General features: G+C 38.5%; 1 protein-coding gene across 1 annotated transcript in view; it reads right to left on the bottom strand.

The window, feature by feature from the left end:
• Positions 1 to 5,564: 5,564 nt before the first annotated feature.
• crybg2 (crystallin beta-gamma domain containing 2) overlaps positions 5,565 to 27,263 on the bottom strand; it is a 154,818-nt gene continuing 133,119 nt past the window's right edge. The window contains exons 15-22 of the mRNA XM_039739338.1: positions 23,785 to 23,817; positions 18,435 to 18,547; positions 16,670 to 16,799; positions 15,502 to 15,641; positions 11,464 to 11,590; positions 11,102 to 11,260; positions 10,116 to 10,275; positions 5,565 to 8,110 (exon numbers count right to left, since the gene is read on the bottom strand). Of these exons, the coding sequence (XP_039595272.1) occupies positions 8,022 to 8,110; positions 10,116 to 10,275; positions 11,102 to 11,260; positions 11,464 to 11,590; positions 15,502 to 15,641; positions 16,670 to 16,799; positions 18,435 to 18,547; positions 23,785 to 23,817 (951 nt within the window). The 3' untranslated portion in view covers positions 5,565 to 8,021. The remainder of the gene's footprint in view (positions 8,111 to 10,115; positions 10,276 to 11,101; positions 11,261 to 11,463; positions 11,591 to 15,501; positions 15,642 to 16,669; positions 16,800 to 18,434; positions 18,548 to 23,784; positions 23,818 to 27,263) is intronic.

The following is a 27,263-nucleotide window of genomic DNA, read 5'->3' as shown; positions in this document are numbered from 1 at the left end:
AAACACAACAAGGGAAACAACAATCCGCAGGACCACTGAAAAGACAACAACAACAACTGAAAACAAAATCACAATTCAATTTAACACGACTGAGAAACCCACCAGTACGCACTTGGTAACTTCCACTTCTAAAACAACTAGGGAGAGCACAACAAAGGAAACTGCAACCCACAAGGCATCTGAAACAACAGCACATGAAAACAAACCCATTGCTACAAATCACACTACTACTACGGAGAAACCCACCACTCTTGACAAAACAACCAACACACACTTGGTAAAAACCACTTCTAAGGAGACAACTCACAAGGCTAATGAAGCAACAATTACAACTAAAACCAAACCCACTACTACAAAAGAACGCAGAACCACTGCTGAGAAAATGACCACCACTCACAAAACAACCTCTACACATCCAATAAATTCCACTTCCAGTAGCACTAGAGTTGCGACGACAAAAGAGCCAACAACAAAAACTGAAGCCAGTAGTGATAAAATCAGCTCTTCTAAAACAACCTCTAAGAAAAGTGAAGTGACTGGCACAACCAAGCATAAAGAATTTACCACAACCGCCCATAGTGGAAACAACAACCCAGTCATGTTGTCAAAGTTCATCCTGCTTGGAGCCTTAGTTTTCATCTTCTCCAGTCACCTGCTATTATAAAGTTAGGGAGAAGAAGCACAAGGAACTTATTTGTTGTTTCAATGATCAGCTTGCATTTGGTTACCAGACCAGAACTGAAAATTCGTCCTGTGACTTATCTGTTCACTGCTGTTGAGAAGAGTCTGAGAGTATCAAACCCAATCTCCATTATGTATCCGTCATGATCTGCACCAATTGTCAGTTAGAGGTAGTTGCTCATTTTTCGAGACAAACCTCACAAATCTGATTAGTGAAAATATTGGAACTTTTAATTCTATATTTGTATGAAGGCTCTCTGCAAAACACATTTAATCCATTTTTCTTGCCTATGTTAACGAGATGATCATAGATTAATGCTAAAAATTCCCATTACTGAATGTTTACATTTGTACCTCTTCATTCTATTTATTAATAATACTGCAGAGCTGAACTGCTCTTCTACGGCCCCGACATGTCTGCCGCATGGGCTTTTCAGACTTGCCCGTCTAGTGAGGGTGCAGACATTTAAGTCCAAAGGCTCTTCCATCTGATTTCTGTGCTTTTTAATCAAGCAATCAAGAATTAATAACTGGAAGCTAAATTAATTATAAGGAGGACAAATACAAATTAACAAATGTGATTAAATTATTGGTACATAATTGATACACGCTGCTATTTTAGCAGACACAACTACTTAAGGTACATGTTGCTCTTTTAATATTGTTTAATATATTAAAATAAATTACCACCTGTTATGGTGTCTGTGTCTACTTTTGATCAACAGAATGATTCTTGGCAATAATTATTTCTTTCTCTGTGTCTATTTGAATAAAAAGAAAAAAAAACAAAACACTTGTACTGACAAAATGACAATAAATGGCATAACATTTCTTTATATTTTTGAACTTTATTAGGAAAATAAGCATGTTAAAAAAATAAAAACCATCAAGGGAAGCAAAAGGAATCACATTTTGACAAACTGGATTGTCCATTTTATGGAAAGTAAAGTTTTAAGGCAGTGAACTTTCTAGTGGTTTAATAGAAGAGTTTGAACTCGGTGTGTATTCAAGCAACAGAAAACCACCGAGAAGTTTATCAGCATGCAGTTCAGAGCTTCTGTACGTTTATATATTCATACATACATATACATATATATAAATATTTATACATACACATACACACATATAGATAGATAGATAAATAGATAGATAGATTATATACAATTACACACAAACACACACACATAGTATTTGTGTGCATGTATGTATATATATGTGTGCATATATATATATATATATATATATATATATATATATATATATAGTACATATATATATATATATATATATTCACATACATACATACATACACATATGTATATACGGTATATATAGCACTGGGCCACAACATTGCATAGACGCATATATAGTATATACAACAATATATAATGAGATGACTGGTTTATCAATAATTTCTATAATTTTATATGAACTCATTAATAGGATTGCAAAAGCTGCCAAAAGTACAACTTAAATATTGCCATTTGGAAAAATATGAACTTAAATAAAATGCATGCTGTGTAGTTGCCTATGGTCTGGCCATGCACTACAAGAGGCGATCATTTATGGCCACAGCACTTATTGACATATATTTACATTTTACACTTTCCTTTTTGATTGTATCTTATCAGTGTTAATCCGTTTATAGTGTCTATAAAGAGTATTTGCTTGTTTGGATATTTTCAGTTTTTTTTTGTGTTACAATATGGGCTCTGTACAGTACATGAAGTGTACATTTTTTTTGCCATTATTAAACATGAAAAACTAATGTCAAAGCAAAGACAAAATTTTCTGCATCCTTCAAAATGAATTATTGAAAAGCAAAGTGTCAAATTCCTTAACTTGTTTGCTACTGTTGATTTCTCAAAAAGAAGCAGCCAGTTGCCTTTCCAACTTTCAATTTCAGGTGTCTTCAAGTCAAACAAACCTCCCTCAGAGTTGTCCAGCTCCAGACAAACGTTACATCAGAAAGACAAATGAGCATTAAAAAAAAAAAAAAACAATAATAAAATAATAAAAAAGAAAAAGTTCATTGTGAAGACACAGAGTCGGTGTGCCATGACTGTGATTCAGCCCATAACAGGATGAAGCCCTGAAGACTAAGCTGGAATGAGATTTAGAGTGTGAAGCTCTCCCAGTATGAGGGTAAGCAGATGTGTTTTCCATGCTGAACTGGTGCCCAGTCTAAGGCTGGAGCTTAATATTATAGGGATGTTCACTGCTTGCCTTGACAATCTGCACTGGATAAGTAAATTAGAAAACTGACGTGTGAAACATAACAAGGCCTTACGGAGTGTAATGTGACGTGAAACTGGCACATGTAAGCGTCACTACAAGCCATCATTTGCAGCAGCAGCAGCATTAAGAGTTTTGTCCACACAATCTTGGATTTTACTTATTAGCAAAGCACTAAATGACAGGACTTGAAGATGTGCTACTCATGTGAAGATGTATTATTTTCCTTTTCATGGCATCATTTTTTCTTACCTTCACACATCTGTATCTTACACTGTTTAATAAAAAATGGCTTTGGGTTTCCGAAACTAAATGGAACACCGCAGCAGCTACAGCACAGAAATCCTAGATTGTCTTGACACACACAACTGGCACACCTAAAAAGCAAAGTAGCAAAGACTGCCGGCCGTATTTCTAACAGCCAATGATAAAGTCCTTTCTTCCTTCCACTAAGATGGGGTTCATTTCAAATTTACTTTCTCTTTGAGGCACATTGGGATTCCTCGGGGGTTTTTGATGTTGCAGAGTTTTTTTTCTGCCATTTTCCCTCTTGACTTCATTTTAATTAACTTAAAAATATCATAGCAGCTTTTTGCGATGCCATCTTGGTACTCACGGATGGGATCGTTTTGTGAGCATTTGATTGTGTGTTGCCAAGTCACGATCCGTGACATCAGCGGGTCAAACATATAAAGGATGACGGGGATTTTCCACTTGTCTGCAAAGAGCAGTGCTTAAAGTTGCTCCCAGTTTCTTTTTGACTATGAGTTATTATTATTAGTTAGCAGATATCTTTATTCTGCGGTGGGTTGGCACCCTGCCCAGGATTGGTTCCTGCCTTGTGCCCTGTGTTGGCTGGGATTGGCTCCAGCAGACCCCCGTGACCCTGTATTCGGATTCAGATGGTTAGATAATGGATGGATGGATGGATATCTTTATCCAAGGTGACTAACAAAGCATGTCAGTTGTTATCTTAGTCCAGTGGGTTTTAACGTTTGGTATCTTAGTTTTGTTTCAGACTACGCCTTTCTCCTGATCATTTATTTGAACTTCCTTGCCTCCTTGGGAAACTTTCAATTACAATTTGTACTTATAATCCTATAAGAAGAATCTGAATGTATTTTTAGTATCATTATGCATATGGCTTTTGTCTTGTAATGTTGCAGAGGGGGGCACACTGCATGCTAAAGTCCTACTAAACCAATTATCAAAGTGCCCGCCATACTCCACACTGCCATCCCACATAAATACATGCAGTAAATCACAGCGTCAGGCCGCTTTTACACCAGATATCTAAATGAAAGCTTTGTTGACGGTCAATACAAAAAAAATAAACTGCAACAAAGTATTCATAAAACAGTTAATTTATAAAAAGCAAAATAAAAAAATGATGTGCAGGACTGGTTTGTTGTGACATTTTCCTGGATCTTGTAATGAAGTGATGTATGACCGACCATTAATGTGCACTGTTTTCCTACTGTGTAACCCAAACATCAGAAACGCATTATCAAACAGGAAAACGATTCAAGAAGAAGATAAATAAAGTGTGCACAACCGCTTATCTGAAAAAAAATTCTGCTATTGAGCAAAAAGCTGGTAAATGAAACTTAAGACACTCCTGTTTCCCCAAGTCAGAATAACCATTAACTAATAAGCAAACGAAGAAAGGCGTGAGCAGCATGACATTTTAAATACCGAGTCAGCCCCGGAGACCTTTTGCCTTAAATTAATGAATCACGTCACCACATTACACAATGGTGATTAAGCTTTGCTCTAAATTGCTCAAAAGTTTTCATTTGGAAGTTAAAGTGCGTTTCGTGTTAATTAAGACCCAAAATGAAATACACGGTCTCTCCTTTCATAGGCTGTCGGCCCCCAGCTCTTCCCTTTTGGGGAAGTTGTTCAAAATGTATTGTCTTCTCATTAACTGGTGGGAAGAGCACAAGAAGTAAAATGGGATAACCGCCTTTTTACAATGCATTTTGGCGATATGTTTTTCAATTCTCATTGCCATTTTGGTCTTCTGTCTTGTGTCCCGATACCTCTGTGTGAGTTTTAACTTATCTTACTCATATCTGCTCTCACACTCTGCCTCACGTTGATGCTGTCCAGCTCGTAAACCTTATACACTGCTGAGCTGCTCCCTCCTTTTACTACAACATTTTAAAATGTAAAAAAAAAAAGATGAGAAGGTTTTATAGGAACTGCAAAGGCAACAAAAATGCACGTAGACATTGTATCAATCACGAGTTCACACTCACAAACACGTTGTAAGCAGGATCTCCTGTTTCATGGCTGTATGCCTAACCTACAGCGCTCTGTCTCTAACTCTGGAAGTCCATCAGCGTCCCAAATAGAGCTGGTGTATCTAAACAAAGAAAGGACATAAAGGAAAATAAAGATGGCACCATATGGTTGATCCAGAGCTGCGGAGCGACCCTCTTCACGTTAACAAATCAGCCCACTCAGTTTACTCTCAGTAAGGCTGACTTAACTGAAACCCACCAATATCACTGGCTTGGACATTGGTGATTTGTGCTGATGTCATATGAACATGCGTTTCTTGGAAGTATCAGTCCTTTAATTTTCATTTATGTGCACTGTGACTTAGGTGAAATGGTACAAAAACACATGAAGAACACCTCAAATCAGGTTACAAAATATACAGTTTATATATTTGAAGAACAGCAAGGAGGATAACCTTGGCAAATAAGAGACATATTGGCCAAATGTCTTCATATCAGCCATTCTTCTACTTTATCATCTCCCTTTCTTGATTTGGCCTAACGTAAAGAATCTCAGGGTCAAAGCTAAACATCAAATTGTACATTAAGCATATTATTAAAAATGCATTCGGTCACGTAAGAAACATTGTTAGATTTGTCATGTCACTTTAACATGCTAAAAAGTTAATACATGCTTCGGTCTTTAGTTATCTAGATTACTGCAATGCACTCCCTGTCAGGATTACCAAAAAAAAGGTATAAGCAGCTGTAATTAGTCCAAAGGCAGCAAGAAAAAGAGAAATCTCAGCACATGTGCCCAGTCTTGGCATCACTACACTGGCAGCCAGTATCCTTTAGGAATGACTTTAAAAGATGTCTACAGTTATTGTCAAAGACAGGCTCATAATAGAAGAAACTGAAAAATATTTGATACCTCCTACCCTACAGTATATGTACCTTTAGTGGCTCTCTTCATTACCTGTGTGTGTCTGACCCTCTCTTGCCAGGTGCTCCCTCTGCCCAGCATGTTCCCATAAAGCCTGCTTCTCAGATTCTTATTTGGAGTCAACTTGCTGGCCTCTTTTTCACTTTTTTTACTTCCCATCTTTGAAGGGGACTCTCAGTATGCCTCCTACACCTTTATTCTTCCTTGTGTGCCTCACACTTGCGCTTCCTCTTTTGATCGCGTCACCAAAGCCTAAATGAATAATCACATTGCTCTGGGGTACAAAGCACACACACACACATACACAGACTGTAGTGTTTTATTATATGGTAGATAATTCGTTGAAACATCTAAAACCTTCTGCAATTTTTTGACTGCTTGTTCCCCTACATTCCAAATTGTAATCGTAGATCCTCGTCTTGCTCAGTATTCCAAGAGTGAAGCACAACAGAACTGATGATGCAGTTTTCTGTTTCTATGCACCAAAAATCTGGAATAATTTACCATTAGAGATACACTGGGCCAGTACAGTTGAGAGGCAAAAACTACTAAAACCCACCTCTTTAATGTGGTTCTCAAGAGCACTTACAAGAAATTTGTTCTTTTCAATAAATATAATTCTGTTTGCTGTTTCATAGGCTGGACACTGATCACTATGTTTGTGCGTTTTCTTTTTTTCCAGTGCTCTGTGGTGACACTACTGTATGTGCCACTGTCCCCAGGCCTAAGAAGGCTGCAGCCACCTGAGTGTTCTACAAGAATATCCCACAATTGTGACACTTTCATAGATTGCAGCATGCCCAGAGGGGATTGGGTGGTCTTTTGGCCTTGGAACCCCTCAGGTTTATTTTTTTCCAACATCCTGCCAACTGGAGTTTTTATTTGTCTGTCTTCCCTGGCCATCTGACCACACTTTGTAATTAAGCTGGTCATTAAGACTCTGCTGTTACAAATTGCTGCTGTTCCTTAATTATCATTTTCTTTCTGGAACTATGTTTAGCTATTAATATTGCACAGTACTTTGAGCTATTTCTATGCATGAATATGTGTCACGTAAATAAATGTTCTTGTTGTTTTCGTCTTTTAAATTTGTATTGCTTAGTCAGCTTTCAGACTGGAAGTAGATTTGTCACGTGAATTACAGTATATATGTTGTGGCCGGCAGGCCCTAATAAGGCTTTTGCTCTGCAATTTACTTTACTCTTCATTCTTAAATTTAACTGACCCACCATCAGGAGGTGGACTCCACGTCCACATACCTCAGACCACGGGAGGAGGCTCCTCAGGATTTCATTTTAAAGAACGCCGATTACAATTTGAGGTTTATACAGTAAATGGCAGTTTTTGTTTTTTTTTTAACTGCTTTACAGGGACACATTCCTATATTTTCTTTACAACTATGTAACAAGTAGGTCAAAGTGACAATGTAGTTTTGTCAATCAAAACTCTCGAAAGCACTTAATGTTCCTTATGATTTTAAGCAAAGCAAAACTGACACAGTAGGGTACTTTGACATTCACATGAAGAATGGTGGATTGAGAAAAAAGGAAGGAACTGAATGACTAGATAGACAAATAGATAGATAGATAGATAGATAGATAGATAGATAAGAGTCACAAATAAAAGCAAATAAACAGGTTCAATGTAATCACAGGATGGCACTATGGTTTGCTTATTTTCCATTGGTTCACAGTGTGACAGCCCTTAGTTACCAAACGTCTCCTTGTATTCATGAGGCTTTTGAGTCACATTATTTACAGTCTCTTTTGCCACATGGTCACAACAAAGTAGAAGTTGCATTTTCATAAACTTGTCCAGCAAGTCAGAGACCTAAACAAGTAACGTAATTCCGTGCAGTCTTTGCTCCAGCTGCCAGTCTTCCATAAGATAAGGAGAATCCACTTCATTACGGCTCACATGTAAGGAGACTACAGTTAAATGATCTCCATGTCCCAAATCTGAGTAGGTCGCTCGTCAGAGGATGACCACATCACTATATGGTCCTTGTCATAGGTCTTGCCTCCTGGGGGAAATATTCACAGAGATTTGTGTTACTATCACATGGCCCATGTAAGGAGTATGGTGAGAGAGCACTCAACACAACCTGCAGTGTTTAGTTCTATTAGCTGAAAGTGCACATTGGGTAGTGTTAGTAAACAGTAGCACTGTCAAGGCTGAAGCGTGGTGTCTTTTTAGAAGGCAAAGGTATCCATCAATAAAATATGCTGTTATGTGCAAATGTAATTTGAAAACACTACCCATTATTATAGTATAGATGTTGTCTACTAGAAATACTATAGCAGACAAGGAGTTGAGTGTTTGATACCAGAAGGGTCTAATCGGACCAAAATGCCTACATTTCTTTTGTTCTTAAAGGAACCCAGAATGTCATTTTTTATATGTATGTTATTTACCCCAAGTAGTTAATAGGAAGGATTGACAAAAGCTCTTAATCTCAGTTATAACAGACGTTCTGAAATAATAGGCGTCTATGTTGGCCAACAACAAACAATATCAAAACCTTCCATGAACAAATCTCTTCTTATGCGTGTTGCATAATCCACATGTCAAGTCATCCAGTTGTATGCTAACAACATCCCAAACACATGCATTTTTACTAAAATATTGTTAAATCACCACTGGAATGTGCTGTCGTGAATGAAAATGGTGCATGCCCTGATGCAAACGAGTATCTGTATTGTAGGCCCACCCGTCATCATTACATGCATATTCACATTGATGAGACATAACTGGAGTATTGCATGATTATTTGGGAGCAATCTGTGAACCTGAATGGGTGAATTAATCTTCTGCTTTCTGATGCATCCTGATAATGTTTTCACTCACTTTTCTTTAACTTCCAATCTGTAGTTGTATGCGTCTCTCAGTGCACCCTTGCTGTTGATATCACAATAGGCACAATGTCAGCCAATGAATAAGCTTGCTACTGGGCTGGACTCCTGACCAATGAATGAGGTGTGGAGGCGGATCTTCAATTCAAAATGCTCAGGATAGATCTGTTTTTATTCATGAGTGCGTTTTCCAAAACTAGTTTAAGAATATTTTCGCAAAAAGACGTGTTTGGGATATGGTGAGCATATGATTGGACAACCTGACATGTGCATTATAAGACAGGATTAACAATATTTGCTGTTTTCAAGCATTGGTCACCACTGACTCTTCTTGTATGTAAGAAGCATTATTATTATTATTACATTTTTTACATGAAAACATTACATTTACATTTTTTTTGACCATCATTGTTAACTATGGGAGGGTAAGGAACATATAAAAAATATAATTTTTGGGAGGAGTATTCCTTTAAGTTCTGTTAAGAAGATTCTTCTACAATAAGAAGAATAGGTGAATAAGATAAGGTGGTTGAAAAACACCACTAAAAAAAAGACATAGTGCTTTAGTGTTATTGACTAATAAGAACTATGGACTTGACAGACATATATCCTGGCATTAGGACCACAATTTAACACCAGAAATGTCAAATATTTATTTGCTGTTGTACAGCAAGTGTACTATTAGAAATAATTGATATTGATATATTTTTAGCAAACTACAAAGCTGTATAAATGCAGCAGAAAAAAAAATATTATTATGTTTTATTTTTGATCCTACTGACTAAACCAAGGCTCAAGTTTATTTTAATGAAAATGTCAGTACAGAGCTCATGTCTTGTCTGTTTATTAGTAGCTCTTAATCTTGTAAATTTTTCCAAATAAAGACTGAGTAAAACATAAGAAGCATGGTCTAGTAGCTAAGGCACTGGACTTTAAACTCCAAATTTGCGTGTGTAACCCCTCATGCCTGGCTGTGGGACCCTAACCCTAGTCACTTCCTAACATGTGATCTAACTGTAAAAATCAAATTACACTTCTACGTGTATAGCACCTTGGAATTATATTTATTTAACAAAAGAGCAATATAAAATAGAGACTTTTAGTTTGTTTCTTTGAGTTTCCAGCATACTAAATGCCTGTTACAAAAACTAAGGTATAAAAGCCTGTTGCACATACCTTTCACATCCATTGTCATTCCCTCAAAGATAAGGCTACAAATTCGCCCACCGGGCTGGATCTTCCAAGACTGCCGGGGGATGCGGGACTCCGTCCACAACACCAATTTGGAGCCTTCCTCTGGATTTCCAACCACCTGCAGGCTCAGATCCAAGGCCAGCTAGAGTTAAGGAAAAACAGTGCTTTAATGTCATGTCTGTGTTACATTTACAGCCTTTGGGTATTCACTTCACTGTATGTAATACGTAGTACGTTCAAAAAATCTGAATACTGTGCACATTTACAAACATAATATAATAAAAATAAAGCACACTATTAAACAGAAGCACCATTTTGCATCATTCTGCTTTCCGGTCACAAGGACAGGAAGCGATTTTGACAGCTTAGGGCGTGAAGCAATCCTGGGTATGGTGTTAGGCCATTACTGGTCAAACTTATCTTCTTACTGGATCTACTTAATCTAAATGTTGAGTAGTGTTTAATTGAAGCATACCCCAGCAGCATCAAGTCCTAGAGCACAAACACACAGACACTCATGTACGGCCAGTTTAGAGTCACTAAATAACTGAAAACTACACAAACTCCATTGTTATAGTACATTGGGCCAGGTTTCGAACCCAGTCTCCTAGCCCTATGTGGCCACAACACTGCCCACTGTGCCACCATCTTATCACTATACCTACGTGTTCACTTTACAACAATCTCTTTTTTAAATTAGAGAGTTCAAGCATTAATAATATTATTTTGTCAAAGAGTGGCAGTGATGCAGTGGCCTGTACATTTAGCACTGTGCCTGCATACCACATTTTTGGTTTAGTTTCTGAGCCTGAAATTTTTCATATTTATTGTAGGTGTGAAGTGCCAGAAATACAAATCATTTTAGCCCTTAACTACTCACGCTGGTGTATTTTGTACACCAATCTCAAACAATAAATTTGAACATGACCTTGGTAGTTAGGATGAACAAAATGCTTTCAGATGGTTACCTTGTTTTTGAGCAAGCCTTCTTGATAATACCAAACATGTGACATCCCATCAATCTGCTCTGATACAACCACCCGGCAGGACTTCAGCTCTCTCAGGTCGCCTTGAATGGTCATGTATTGTCCTCTGTGGCGATTTTTTAAATGGAAGAAGATTCGTTTCTGTAAGGCAAAAGCTGGCATCAGGGCTTACTTAGTGACTATGAGCAGCCTAAAGAATTACATAATGTAGGTGCGTCAAAACCCTAATTTAAAAAAAAAAAAAAAGATTGGTTCCGTTTCCTTAGTGGTTCTCATTATCTGACTCCTGCTCAAATGTGTGCCAACAGCATACTGAAAACCTACTATAATAACTTTGCTCTCACCTGACGAATAGGATAGAGTGACCCAATTTTGGACATTTCACTGAATTTCAGCCAGTTAGTGATCTCAATAGACTCTTCAAGCAGAATCTGACTTCCCCTGTAATTGCTGTGTTCACAGGCCACCCATCTGAAAAAGATACGAGAAAAAATGAGGGCAAATGACAAGACAACACAGTTACTATAGGGAGCAGCATCGTCATAGGATGATCAAACTAGAATGGAAAAATATGACACATCTTACCCTGCATGAGGAAGGAGCAGAACTATTCTTGCAGCATTTAAAACTATGAATAAAGACTTTAACAAAGACTCTTTATGCCATTTCTATGCTACGACGGCTTGTTATAAGCAAAATGGAACTTGCCGGATAATGCTTTTGCATTTAGACAAGAACAACCTGAAAATTTTAGTAATTAGTTCCATTAGAAAGTGTTAAAGACTCTGGTACTATAAATCCAAAATTATTTTAGGAGTGTTGAGCAGCATGTTACTTGGTTGATAATAAGAGCAAAATTACTGGCCTGAGTGCAAAGTTACACAAGCATTCTTTGCTATAACTGTCTTGCTTTTGACTTCAAAAGTGTAAGTTAGTTTTATGAATTCTGAAAGGTGAATCCGGACATCTTTGGAGGATGGCAAACTTAGTTTTATGAGCACTAGAAAAAAATGCTAATAGTGCCTTGGGGACAGGCAACATTTACAAGCCCCATAAAATGAGACAGAATCACACCACACTTTAGATTTAACTTTATACAGGCAGCCAATGAGTTGATCAGGGTCTTCTGCCACAATCGAGACTGAGGTACACATGTCGAGTAGAAGAGGTAAAGCCGCTGAACAGCAATGTGTGAACAGAGCCGCCTGGAGCAGTGAACATCTAGCACTATCAGGTGTATGGTGGATTGCCATATCTTGATTTGCTTTCACTTTAGTACATAAGATTAAAGAGTATTAATATTTTGAACATTGCAGTATAACATTAAACTGAATTAACAGCCTGCTTCTCTGGCTTGTACTCCTACTTACTTTTCTGAGGACTAAGTGCATTAGTTAAGTCAGTGAGGAAGGAAGATGCTCTGATCGAATTAATACAGTAGCAGGATACAGAATAAAGTGTGGACTCTACAGAATTAATATATTATATATATATATAATCATGTGGGATGTAAAGAGATGCTACAACAGCATGATAAAGAATTAAGTGCAGGTTATACAGAATTGATATTGTAGCATAATATAGACTCAAGTGCAGGCTGTATAGAATTTCGTATAGATGTAGAATATAGTATGAGATGTAGGAAGGAAGAAAGGAAGCCTTTATTGCTATTATACAAGTACAATGACATTATAAAAGTTACAACTGCAAACGGTGCAAGGACATCAAACAAAGACAAACAAATAATATAAAACACACACATCCTATGACAAAAAATATAATACATAAATAAATAAATAAGGGACAGGAAATTATTATTCACTGAAGTAATCGTCATACGTAGTGGAGGAAAAAAAAAAGTAACTGTTCTAGGAGCTCTTAAAATTTAAAATTCTGATGGGCCAAAGATAGAAACTATCTGCAAATCTTTTTGTTTTACTTTTAATGCTCTTGTACCACTTGCTGGAGGGCAGTAGTGTGAACAGTGAGTGGCCAGGATGGGAAGGGTCATTAATGATTTTTCTGGCTATGCGGATGCATTGGACACTGGAGATATCTTCCAGGGAGTGCAGCCACTGTTTTTTCTCTGCTGTGGATATTACCCTCTGCAGAGCTTTTCTGTCTGCTGCTGTACTGACAGCCTACCAGGTTGAAATACAGTATGCTAAAACATTCTCAACTGTTTAGTGGTAGAAGGTCAATAGCAGCTTCTCCTTCATTTCCACTTTACGGAGAAATATCAGGAAATGCAGAGGATGCTGGAACTTTTTGACCAACGCTAGAGTGCTTGCTGTCCAGGACAGGTCAACAAAAATGTAAGTTCCTAGGAATTTAAAGAAGGTGACCCTCTCCTTCTAGTTCCCCAATGATGTACTGTATACAGGGGGTGGCTCTGCTCTGTGCCTCCTGACGTCAATGACCATCTCTTTAGTTTTGCAGATGTTAAGTAAGACATTGATCGCAGAGCACCACACTGACAGCTTCTGCACCTCATCTCTGTAGGCTGATTCATTGTTGCCGGCTATGAGACCTACAATGGTGGAGTCATCAGCGAACTTAATGATAGTGTTTCTGGAGTAATAAGATGTACAGTCATAAGTGTACGGGAAGTGGGTTCACTACACAGACCTGAGGGGAGCCAGTGCTAAGTGTGAGGGTGGAGGAGCTGTGGGGGCCAAGTCCAACAATTTGTGGGTGGCCAGTTAGGAAATCTTTCGTCCAAGTACAGAAGGAGGGGGAAAGTTCAGGTCATGCAGCTTATCGATTAGTATGCTAGAGATGATTGTATTAAACACTAGCTATAAACGACAAACAGCATTTTGAGTGTTCCAAATGGCTCATCACTGTATGGAGGGCTGTACTGATGGCATGTACCATGCTTCTATTTGACCTATTGATGAGGGTCGAAGGAGGGAAGGAGGCTGGCTTTAATGTGTTGAGCTATAAGTCTTTCAAAACATTTCATGACTGGTGACATTAATGCAATCGTTCTGTGGTAATTAATGTTATTGAGATATATACTGTATATATATATATATAAAGAACTGATACAGAATTAAGTGCAGGCTGTATACAATTTATACTGTAACATAATATAAAATACAATATGGGCTGCATAGAGTTGATAGAGTTGCATGGTATAGAATTAAATTTGGGCTGTATAGAACTGATACAGTATTATCTGTGAGGGATGGCCGGGGACCTTACCAGGCTGGGACACCTCCTTAATGGAAGGACCGTGGTCGACAGTGTGCATTATCTTCCCCGGAGTACTAGATGGCAGTCCCCATGGGTTGCAGCAGTGCCTTGAATTCCCACAGGGCTCCATAGGAGTTAAGAGTTCAGCACAGCCCTCTTGGGCTCTGAGGGTGCCCCCAGGGCTGCAAAGCCCTACTTTATCGGGCTTCCAGGAGAGCTTCTGGACCTTGCTAACAAGACACCTGGAATACTTCCTGGTGCAGCATAAAAGGTGTCGTCTGCCTTCGTTCAGGGAGCCAGTGTTGGGAGATGGAGGAGGAAGAGGAGGAGGATGAGGATGACGATGAAGACGCAGTTGGCCAGAGGAGAAGTGGAGGCAGAAGACAGAGACAGAGAGACAAAGAGTTAGACAGAGAGAGAAGAAGACAAAGTGATGTTTATCTGATTGTGCTTGCTGTACTGTGCTTTGGTGCTGGTGGGAAACCAAGGGAAAGAGTTTCCCACACCTCAATCAAATCCTGTATTATCCTGGACTTGTGCCTTATGTCTGTCTGTGTCGGGTTTGGGAAGATGGTGCGCCCCCTGGTGGCCACACATTATATAAAATAAAGTGCAGGCTATATACCCCAAAGTGCTGTGATAAGTCAGAGTAAATGAGTATTAGACATTACACTGTGGATCTGCTTTAACAAGAAAGTCCACAAGTAAGAGGAGGTAGATATTTTGAGGTGAGGCGTCTCTAAAATATTTCTGCAATAAAACAACAAAAATATCAGTTAAAGGAAGATGGCGGGAGAAGAAGCAGTAAGAATGGGAACGACAGGCAGAGGTGCAGATGTTGTTTAGCAATACTCAAAATTTACAAAAGAAGACTAAGTGTCAAATTATACCAAAGCAATGGGATTAATTTTACGACAATTCTGCAAAGCATTTTACTAGCATTTTTATTATTACAGAAGGTCAAGATGTAAAAGAATACCACTAACTGCAACTTGGTGTTTAATAGTAAAAAATATAAGCATAAGAAATAAGAGAGTGATTTGCAGGACTGTGCTGGAAGTGAAATACATCAACACCTTTTCAGAGTTTCTCTTCACATACACATTCAGACGCTGTTCCCCAAAGATGGTCCCCATTAAAGACATCAGCACATCCAGCACAGCAGACTGCCCACTTGGACTCACATTCCTCCCTTGACGCGCACAGACAGGACGTGGTTGTTGAAGCCCTCAGCCAGGAGGCTCTGAATTTCGGAGTTGAGCACAATTTCCTTCCCTTCAAAGCATTCCAGGCTATATATGGAGATTGACGGCTCTGAGAACACCTGGGGAATGATGAAACAGAGAATTGAGCTCCCAAATGCCTCATGGAGCTAAAGGCAAGATTCATTTACTAAATACAACCTGTGCTGATACTGTGTACAAAAAAAAAAAAAGAAAAAAGAAATTCTCCTTTGGTAAAGGCATGATTTATTCATCAGCAGAATCAAACAGCTTCAAGTGCCTGCGGTATAAAGATTTAAAAGTAAAAACAGTAACAAGCAAAATTCCTTCTAAATGAAGTATTAGATTTTCAGAGTATTGCTAACTATGGGGTTTTCATTAAGTCATTCAGTTTTAATTCAATGTAGAGTGCGGATTGAAGCAGCTTTCCCTGGCAGCACTGGGAGCAAGGCACAAATCAACCTTGTACAGAGTGGCATACACAAAGTACACCCATGCACATATTCAGAACTGACAGTGGTGTAAACATGCTAACCTGCACACCTTTGGGATGTCGGAAGAAAATGGAGTACCCAAAGAAACTCACTAAGACAACGTGATTACATACAACCAGTGACAAGGCTAGGATTTGAACCCTGGATTCTGGAGCTCTAAAGTTTACATTTCAGTCTTAGTACTAATATTATCTTCAAATTTAGGAATAATTCAATTACTTTATTACAAAATGTATATTACTTTTCAGTGTGATACTGCCATTTTTGGAACAATAAGTAACTGCTTCCTATCTCCAGGGTGTTTCACTCAGTTGGTCAAGTCACCCTCTATGTGGAGGTTTTATATTCTCTTTGCAGCTCTATGGGTTTCCCGCAGGGATTTCTGGATCCTTCCACATCCATATTATGAGGCTGGATGGTGTCTCAAAAATGACCTAGTACTATTGTGGTTGTGTACATGTATTTGCACCCTGATGGAATGGGTATTCAGTCTATGGTTGCTTCATGCCTTGTTCTCATTTCCCTACAATAGGAAAATTAGGCTCTAAAAGTAGAGATATGGATGACTTAGACCTTTAAAATAGATGATGGCAATAAAATATGTTAATATGTTACTGTCCTTAAAGTATACTCACAATGGGAATCATCTTGACTGATCGGATGATGACGTTAGGTGCACAGCCTATGGTGGTAAAGTTCGGATACTCTCCTTCTCCCAAAACGTACAGATTTCCAGAGAATTCTCGACCTTCGTATACAACCCAGCTGAAATCACAAAAGCACAGAGAACTGTTCATCTGGCAATCTGCATTATAAAAATGGTCGGCCATCTTTAAACTCCTTTTAACTGCACCTTCATTTAATCATGAGTGATAGCAGCACTATTCCTTTATCCTTACGCCATGGTCACAATACGTAACTTCTAGTCATTGTGTATGTCAGGTTTGCTGACCATAGTTGCTGATCTCGTCCCTGAACTACATCAGTTGGTACAACTGAAAACCACTGGCCATGTCACGTTTAGTGACTGCATGATGACCACTCTAGCACCCCTTTTTCTGATAGCCGATACCATGCTGCATGACTGAGCTCATGCTGTACGAAAGAATAACAAGTATAGCTGCTTTTTGCTTTGCACCCCTCACCACCATAACCTATTGTCTATGAGGGTGAAGTGAAAGTTTTACATTCATCAAAAATTTCAATCTCCAGTTTTCAACGGATCTCAAAGTTTTAGGGTACTGTGAGATCTCAATGATGGGTGTGTGTTTGTCTGTTTCACAGTTTGTTTAAAAACAGCCTAGAGCTGAAACGGCTGGATGGAAGAACACTAAACTGAAAACCTAAGCTTGGTATGAGATGACGATGTGCTGATTAGTTTTTGAGCCAAATCATGCCAGAGAAAGAGTCACTCTAGAGGAACCCTCAAATACCGAAACTCTGAAATTAATTATGAATTCTTCTTCTTAATTGCTATTGTAATGATCTATTTTATGATCAGAAAGATCAGCTTTAGAGTGTTAAATAGTTACTGAAATGTTATAGAATAGTTTGGGTAACTTGGTTCCTGGGGTGCAAAGTCTACTGATCCTCCTGTCCAAATTTTTTCTTTCTTTTTTTCCATTCTGTCGTGGTATGTGAAAAACGAGACATCAGACAGACGAGCTTCTTATGTGTTTCTTAGGTCCAAAGCCCTCATATTCCATATTCCTTATCGCCGTATTAGATCCACTGTACTTGTGAATGAGCATTCTTTGGTTGTCAGCTCTCATGCACACAGAACACGCCCCAACGGCTAAAGACAAAATCAAACAAGCAGGAATAAGTTGGAGGGGCGTCTCAAATTATGTGACTCGCTTCACAGGAGCATGCTGCTGACTGCCTCTGACTTGTTAAGATTATGTAAATGAAAGCTATGACAGAAAATCGATGTAAAAGTCACATAATGTGACATGGCCTTTACCAATATTACTGTAAATTTAGCTGATGTAATTATTCAAGGCAACTTACAAAATTAAGCTGGTGAAATGATTGCTGAAGATCGCATTGTCAGCCGGAGGTGAGGACTGAACCAGCAACCTTGAGATTTACCAGTCCAATGCCAACAGTTTCCTTCTTCCAGCGAAAGATGTCGGGGAAGGAAGGGCACACAGAGAGGTAGGGACAGACTTTATGCAATTATGGAGGAGAATATACAGGAACACATCCTACAACTGGCCAGTCCTCAGGGTGCTTGGTTGCTTATCATTTCCTACTCCAGTGTTTCTTTTCCTCTATGAAAATTTGAAAGTGTGACATGGAATAAAGACAGGTGGCTGTTGTATAACTCCTTTCTGGTGCTGATGCCAATGTGTTACTACGGACTGTCTCTCATAACCCCCACGTGCCTCTCTGACTTACCTGCCTCCCACAACTCTGAATGAGCAGGGCTTGAATGATTCAGGGATACAGGCTCGATCCAAGTCATACACTAAGCAGTTCCCCTGGAAACTGGGCTCAGAAAAGAGATAAATCTAAAAAAAAGAATAAAAAGGAAACAAGCTAAGAAGGCATATCTAATAAAACAAAGATTCCAATACCTTGTTACAAAGTGTTATTTTTGGATGATTAATTACAAACATAGTGACTGTGCTTGAGTTTAACTGCTCAGCCATTTCTAGCACCATGAACAAAGACTAATTACAATTGGTGAAGTATTCCCAGTGATGGGGCCATTCTTTGTAACACACTTCTGCACAGTGCAGAGTTGGCAAAAGAGAATATGACATTGCTGTTTTTCATTGATCCATCATTTCACTAAAAGCAATTTTTTACTGCTCATGCTTGATAGAACTAAGTGCTTCTACACTGGATGGGGGGACCAGTCCACTGTAAAGCAAAGCCACTCAGCTTGAGCTTATTCAGAGTCACAAATCAACTTGGGAGGTTACAGCTACAGGCTGAGGAGACTCCACATGAACAAAGTGGAGAAAATGCACCACAGAGGAAGGTGGCAAACGGAGAGGTCTGTAAGTGCTGAACAGCTTATGTGCCATTCTTACTGTTGTAAAAAAGTACACTTTATACATTCATCAAACAGGTCAAAATGCAGGAAGAATCTTTAACATTTATTTTGACATGTTTAAGAAATGAGCTGCTGTCTAACAGACTGAACTGTGTGGAATTTCAAAGCCTAGAAAAAATATCAGCCTGGTCCAAACTCAAGAAGCAGGCTTCAGGCCCTGCTATAGAGTTTGTATATTTGCATCTAGTATCATGTACTCCAGTCTCCAGAGATGCAGGTTGGGTTAACTGATAACTCCACATTGTCCCTGAGTGAGTCCCATGAAGGTCAGTCACCCTTGTCCAGCGTTAGTCATTACTTTATGCCCAGAGGTTCTAGCACATGTATGTTATGCCTCGAACAGGGTTCTATACCTGTCTCTGTTTTCTTTGGTTGAATTTAATTGTTTTGCTACTTTCTATTGATTGTAAACATTTTATTATTTTATGTATGGCTACTCTGTAAATACTTTTGTAATTTTTCTTATTTTTTTTATATCTTTAACCAAGGGGGTCTGGGCTCACTAAACTACAAGCAGGCCATAAAATGGCCATTGCAACACTGACTTTGTCCATGTTTCATTGAAAGTCCTTCAACATTAACTTATGAAAACAGAAAGTTCTGGTTTTGGATTTTTTTTTTGTTTTGCTGTGTATAAGGAGTTACACATGTGCGACTGGGAGACTACCTCAGGGCTCATTTGATGGTAATTACCCTCTAAACCAGGGGTTGGCGCTGTTATCTAATGCTTCTCTTTTACCTTCCTCCAAAGAGGATGATTAATGGACTGGCATCCGGTGATGTCACTTCCAGTGTCTGGCCTACTAAACCTGCCTATAGTTATATAATGTAAATAGTAAGGTGGAAAGATTTAATACTAAAGTGAGAGCTGCTGTTGACATAGTTGCACCTGAAAAGACAGTTAAAAAATCTTCTAGCATTGTTATACCATGGAAGACCCAAAGAGTGTCTGATTTAAAGAGAACATGCCGCAGAGCTGAGCGTCAATGGAGGAAGACTAAACTTACTATCCACTATGAAATATTAAAAGTCAAAATAACAGAATACAATAACACTGTCCGTCTTGAGAGACGCTGTTATTTCTCCAAGATTATAAATAACAATGCTAGTAATCCCAGAGTCTTATTTTCTACAATTGATCGCCTACTAAACCCAGGTAACTCAAAGGAATGCCTCCAAAGTTCTTCCAGTAAAACCTGTGAGGCTATCGCTGTATTTTTCAATCAAAAAATTAATGATATTAGAAATAACATAGTATATCCCTCCAACACTAAGGATCCTCCTAAACCCCAGCATCCTGTTATAAACAAATTAAACTCTTTCACTAGGATAGATTTACCTGATTTACAAAAAATAATCTCTCAATTAAAACCCTCCACCTGCGTCCTTGACCCGATACCAACAAGGTTTTTCAAAGAAGTATCAGGTGTGCTAATTGATAATGTTCTTGACATAGTAAATTCGTCATTAGATACGGGGGTCTTCCCAGACTGTCTTAAGACTGCTGTAGTTAAACCCCTTCTTAAGAAACATAATCTTGACCCTCGGCTCTTGAAAATTTTAGACCCATCTCTAACCTGCCTTTCTTAAGTAAAGTTCTGGAGAAGGCAGTCATTATGCAGTTAAATGACCACCTCAATAAACATGCTATTCTTGATAAATTTCAGTCGGGTTTTAGAACAAATCACAGCACAGAAACTGCACTCGTTAAAGTAGTAAATGATTTGCGAGTGAATGCAGACAGAGGCCATTTATCTGTTCTCATCCTCTTAGATCTGAGTGCTGCATTTGACACCATTGATCACAACATTCTTAGAAATCGCCTTAGTCAATGGGTGGGCCTCTCTGGCAGTGTCTTAAATTGGTTTGAATCCTACCTGACAGGGAGAAAATTTTTGTTAGTTGTGGGAATTACAACTCATGATATCCGATATGGTGTTCCACAAGGCTCTATCCTGGGTCCGCTGTTATTCTCAATCTACATGCTTCCGTTAGGTCAGATTATCTCAGGGCACAACGTGAGCTACCACAGCTATGCTGATGACACACAGCTGTACTTATCAATAGCACCTGATGACCCCGATTCTCTTGATTCACTAACACAATGTCTGACTTGTATCTCAGAATGGATGAATAGTAACTTTCTCAAGTTAAATAGAGAAAACTGAAATCTTAGTGATTAGCAATAATGGATACAATGAGGCTATTAGAAATAAACTGGATACATTAGGATTAAAAGTCAAGACGGAGGTAAAAAGCTTAGGGGTAATTGTTGACTGTAATCTGAATTTTAAATGCATATTAATCAGATCACTAGGACAGCATTTTTCACTTAAGAAACATAAGTAAAGTTAGACCTCTTATATCACTGAAAGATGCTGAGAAATTAGTTCATGCTTTTGTTTTCAGTCGACTAGATTACTGTAACGCACTTCTCTCAGGACTATCCAAAAAAGACATAAATCGTTTGCAACTAGTGCAGAATGCAGCTGCTAGAATCCTAACTAGGAAAAGAAAATCCGAACACATTACTCCAGTTTTGATGTCACTACACTGGTTACCTGTGTCATTCAGGATTGACTTTAAAATTCTGCTTATGGTTTATAAAGCCTTAAATAATCTCGCCCCATCTTATATATCGGAATGTCTGACACCTTATATTCCAAATCGTAACCTCAGATCCTCAAATGAGTGTCTCCTTAGAATTCCAAGAACAAAACTTAAAAGAAGTGGTGAGGCGGCCTTCTGCTACTATGCACCTAAAATCTGGAATAGCCTGCCAATAGGAATTCGCCAGGCTGATACAGTAGAGCACTTTAAAACACTGCTGAAAACACATTACTTTAACATGGCCTTTCTATAACTTCAATTTAACTTAATTTAACTTAATCCTGATACTCTATATGTTCAATTCATCATAATAACTATTCATGGTGGCTCTAAAATCCGTACTGACCCCTACTCTCTTTTCTGTTTCTTTTTCCGGTTTCTTTGTGGTGGTGGCCTGCGCCACCTCCACCTACTCAAAGCTTCATGATGCTCCAACAATGATGGATGGATTAAAAGGCAGAAGTCTACATGACCATCTTCATCAAGCCCTTCCGTGAGAACCCTAAATCCAAAGAGGACTGTCATTTATGTTAGGTAGAATGCCCCGAGGGGACTGGGCGGTCTCATGGTCTGGAATCCCTACAGATTTTATTTTTCTCCAGCCGTCTGGAGTTTTTGTTTTTCTGTCCCCTGGCCATTGAACCTTACTCTTATTCGATGTTAATTAATGTTGATTTATTTTTTTTTCTTATTGTGTCTTTTATTTTTCTATTCTTTATTATGTAAAGCACTTTGAGCTACTGTTTGTATGAAAATGTGCTATATAAATAAATGTTGTTGTTGTTGCCTCCTCCTATTGGTGTCCTACTTAAACCGCCATCTTAGGAGACTATGGATTGAACCATCTGAAGAAGACTTGATTTTTTGTTTCAGTCTATTTTCCATCAGAATATATGGGGATAACTTTCTTTCCCCGAACCTTCATGATCTCTGTGTTTATTCTTAACAAAGTTTTGGTACTTGGATTGTGTACTGGTTTGATTTTGCTTGGATTTCCCTTTAAAGATTTTGCTTTTGTGAAATCATTTTCTGCTTTTTTTATGTTTGTTTTTTGAACATTCTTGTTAAATTTTTTTTTTGAAAATATTAAAAATCATTGTTTTCAATATTTGAGATCAGGGGTTTAACGATACCCTTCTTTGCCTTTCTGGGTTTTTTAAAATTTGAAAAGTCTTCCCCTCTTGTGATATTTTTTCAGTCTGGCCTGTTTTCAGCATGTGCAGGTCATGAAGTCTGTTTCTTGAGTTTGGGTCCAGGCTGATATTGTTTCTATGCCTAGTTTTTGAAATCTAGCTTGAATTTAAGATTTCATCAGCCAGTATTCATAACCCTGTGGCTCGGAATTAGATTAAGCAGGTCTGAGAATGCTATGTTACATTAAGGAGATGGATAGTATTGTAGAGGAGATTCATAATCCTGGGAATCTTGGTCTAGGCCTCAGCCTGGTGAACACTTGTATCTGTTCCAAGTAATTTTTCTTTGGTTCCTTTTAACATCCTATCAATGTGCACATTAGAATAACTGGGAGCACTACACTGGCCCAGGGTGGGTGTGTGCAGAAGTGTTTAGTAGGGTGGACTGGCATCCCATTTAGGTTTTTCAATCTGTTTTGATGACTGGATAGGCTCTACCTTGCAACAACCCTAAAAAAGAGTGCACTATCTGATCCACAAATGAAACTGAGGGAAATTCTAGCTAGGTCACAATCATGGTTCAGAAGATCAGAAGCTTTAGACTTATTTTAGCCTGTTCATTATAAAATGACAAATTAAAGGACATTGAGACAAGCTCAATGCAGACATCTGGGTTAGAGCCAAGTAGGAATAAATGCTGTAAATGTGATGGGAAAATCCCGACTGGCTTTATGCTCCAAAAGATAAGGCGCTTCTCTATTCATATGGCCTTCTTGTTAAAAATATTAAATAGTAATCTTTTTTATTGCATCACGCATCTTCCTCAACAACACAGCAAAGGTGTGATTTGCAAATACAGCATTGTGGACTGAGGCTTATGTCAACATACTCTTAATCAGTTCATTTCATCATTCCGCATTAGGAAAGGACTACTTGATTTTACCTTATTTTTGAAGCTAGGGCTGTCTCCATTTGCCTAAAAAAAAAATAAAAAATAAATGTCAAGTTGTATTTTTTAGTCATTCTAGAGACTTTAAAAATTTAAAAGCAGCAGACCACCAGACTCAATAAGAAGTACTGACAACAAAAGTTTAAGCATTTATTAGTCAAACAGTTTATTTTAATTTTAGCAGACATCTTTCATAGTGAGAATTCTCAAAAAGGAATTAAAAGAGAAAAAAAAATCTACAAGTAAATGTCTTGGCATCAATTCAATACAATCAATACTTAAGCTATCTGAAGCTTTGTACATTGTACTTTAGAGGGAAAGAAAGAAAAGGTTTGCAGTGACAATTAGAAGGAAACCTCTAACAAAACTGTATGGATTTGAGCAGTATGACAAAATAAATACCAAAATGTTTGAAAAGGTCATAAGAAAAGAATAAAATCATCATATACTGTAGTGACTCAGCAAGCAAATACTTTATCACAGCCTAGTACACATAAAAACATTGTGTATGCTGATTTGTGTTTCTTTTAATTAAAATGAAAATCTGGTACCAGAGAGTTGTGATTTGTTGAATGTTGGTTGGACGTGCAAATACATATTTCACTCTGTACACGTGACAACACTATCACTACTTATACCACATAAACCAAATTTACACAAGAAGGAAGTAATTAAAAATCACAAGTGCCCAAGACAAAATTGTAGTAAAAAAAATCTAGATATAAATCAGCGCCACTCCCAATATGGAAATGTACAAAATTTTCAAAGTGCGTGTAATGAAACTAATGACGTAGTCTTTCAAAAGATAAAACCATACAGGGTGCCACCACACATGTCCAAAGCAGGATCTGAAGCCTGGCGAGAGAACTGTCTGTGTGGAGATTACACGTGGTCCCCAGGTAGGTTTCTTCAGGTTACTCAGCTTCTCTCGACATCTCAAAGATGTTTAAGTGAAGTTAATTGGAAATAATAAACTACGTGTGTGACTCCTGTACCTGACTATAGACTTGTCCAAGATGGCTTCCTACCTGGGGGAAAGTGCTTTTTGGAACAACTCCAGTCTCAAGACCCTGATTTAGATTTAGCAGGACTTAACATGGTTGAATACAGTCTGCATTTAATTATTTTAAGATTAGCTATTGCAAAAATGAATGTTTTATCAGTGAAAGAACCAGAACCAGATAGAGTCACAAAATGTAAACCACTAGGGCGTTAGACTATGGTGGACAACTGAGCACTAAAACATTTTATTCAAAAACATTACTGGATTTTTAAAGGGCTGTAGTACTATGGCATTCAAAGAGATTTCACTCAAAGTGACTTTAGTCTGTGACAATTGTTAGGATAAAATGTTTTGTGTCAATTTGTAAAATGCTTCTGACTGTAACTGCCTGTTTAGCTAAGATATTCTGTAGCACTTGTACCCAGCACGTTACTCCAAAATGATGAGATGATGCCAGTTAACATTCTATTCTCTATGAGAATGGGTACATAAGAAGTCCTATTCAGCGAATCAGATATCTACCAAAGACTTTTAAGCTGTTTAAATATTTTGGGATCTTTAAGGCTAGGGACCTGAGTCGGCAATCGGAAGGTTAACAATTCGAATACCACAGATGCCAGAAGTGATTCCGCTCTGTTGGGCCCTTGAGTAAGACTCTTAACCTGCAATTGCTCCACCCTGGTTATGACGTTAACCTGCATCCAGCCCTGCAAGCAGGTACTCCAACTTGCAGGGAGAACTTGGGGGGTTAATGGCAGGATTGGCACTAGGACTAGTGTGGTGCTGAGGTGGGATTCAGAGGAGGTTTGTTATGTGGTGGGTGCGCCATCACGCTGTATCAGTGCATGCTCCTAACTTTTCTCTCTCTCTAGATAACACTAAAATACAGGAGTGTTTAAAGATTACACTGTTTATACGCTAATTTGTGCAACCAATGTTTCTTGATTGTGTTATGCAAATAAACCTAACTTAATTAAGACAGTTTCTTTCTTGTATTCTTTGTCCTGTCATGCTAAATTGATTTGATTACATGACGAGACACCTTAAAGCTTGCTATAATAAATGACACTCTGCTGATGCTGCCATTTGTAAAGGTGCATCAACTGTTCTTTATGTAAAATATTTATTTCCTTGAAATACCCTATGAGATTTGACTCTCTATGATACTCACTGTAACATTGTACAAGTTTTTACTTGCCGTAACTCTGGCCTCATGTCACACAATGGTATCTGGGTTATTGTGACTATGACTCAGTGACACCCAATGGCATTTTACTGACTCTGAAACCAATAAGATTTAAATAAATATATACCTTTGACCCTTGTGATGGATGGCGCACATGGGCAGGTATCCCAGCTTGGATGGGGGTAAGGTTCCTTACCTGGACATAAGGCCAGCTCTTCAGTGACACAAGAAACAGGGCAATGATTGTCTTGCCTCAGCCAGAAGATGCCAGTGCAGCAGTGGGTACACTGGCATACTGGCTTGGTTGGTCCATGGAACAATACCCACCTAGGAGGCCAGTGTAGTGGTAGTGGAAGGTCAGGGGGAGACATGGAAGAATTACATGCATGTCCAGTGTGCTAGGTGGCAGCCTCCCTGGGTGATGCTAACTGTACAGACATCCTCAAGGCACACTAGGAAGTGTAGTCCTGTAGGGTTCCGGGAGTACCGCCAGGGGATGCTGCAGGTATTCATCATCCCTACTTTATGGGACTTGAGATTGACCCAGAAGTGCTTCCATTGGGCTATACCGTAGCACAGGAATCACTCCACATCCAAAATAAAAAAAGTCGCTCCACCTCATCCAGGTGAGTTGTAAGAGTGGAAAGAGAGAGGAAAAGAAGAATTATATGGGATTGTATTTATTAAAGACGCCTTTTTGTAAAGTATTTGTCAAAATAAACCTTTCTATTGTACCAGGACTTGTTTCTGTAAGGTTGTGTCTGAGATTTGGGATGTTGTAACGGTCCCCTAGTAATCATACTCTGCAATGACCTAAGAGGGGTTAGTTACTCTGTGACACCCAATTACATTTCAGTCATTTTGATTGTAACTTTGTCAAATCTAATTAGATTTTAAGCACTGTCATCCTTACCCTGTAGTACCCGGTGTAATTTCCACCACTGTGATTCTGAACACTGAGATTTAAAGAACACGGTAACGATTACTTAGATTATAGGAAAAGGTTGAGTCTCACTTTTTCACAGATTTAAGTAACTTTGGAGTTGATGTTTACAATGCTGAGATCCCATCAACTGAGGCCCAAATTCTACGGCACCACTGAGACATCATTGACTGTGACTCAAATACCCAATAAAGTGCAAACCTTTATGATTTTGACCCTAAGACACCTAAGGTGATTTTAGAATATGCAGATGTTACCCTTGTGACGCCCAGTGGAACAGTACCACTTAAACTTGATGGTCTGTCTGTCTGCCACCTCTGTTGTACAATTCTTACTCTTTT

This window comes from Polypterus senegalus, chromosome 17 (genome assembly GCF_016835505.1).
Source record: "Polypterus senegalus isolate Bchr_013 chromosome 17, ASM1683550v1, whole genome shotgun sequence".
NCBI lineage: Eukaryota > Metazoa > Chordata > Cladistia > Polypteriformes > Polypteridae > Polypterus > Polypterus senegalus.
Note: the sequence above shows the minus strand (reverse complement) of the source record. Positions and strands in the feature narration are given on the sequence as shown.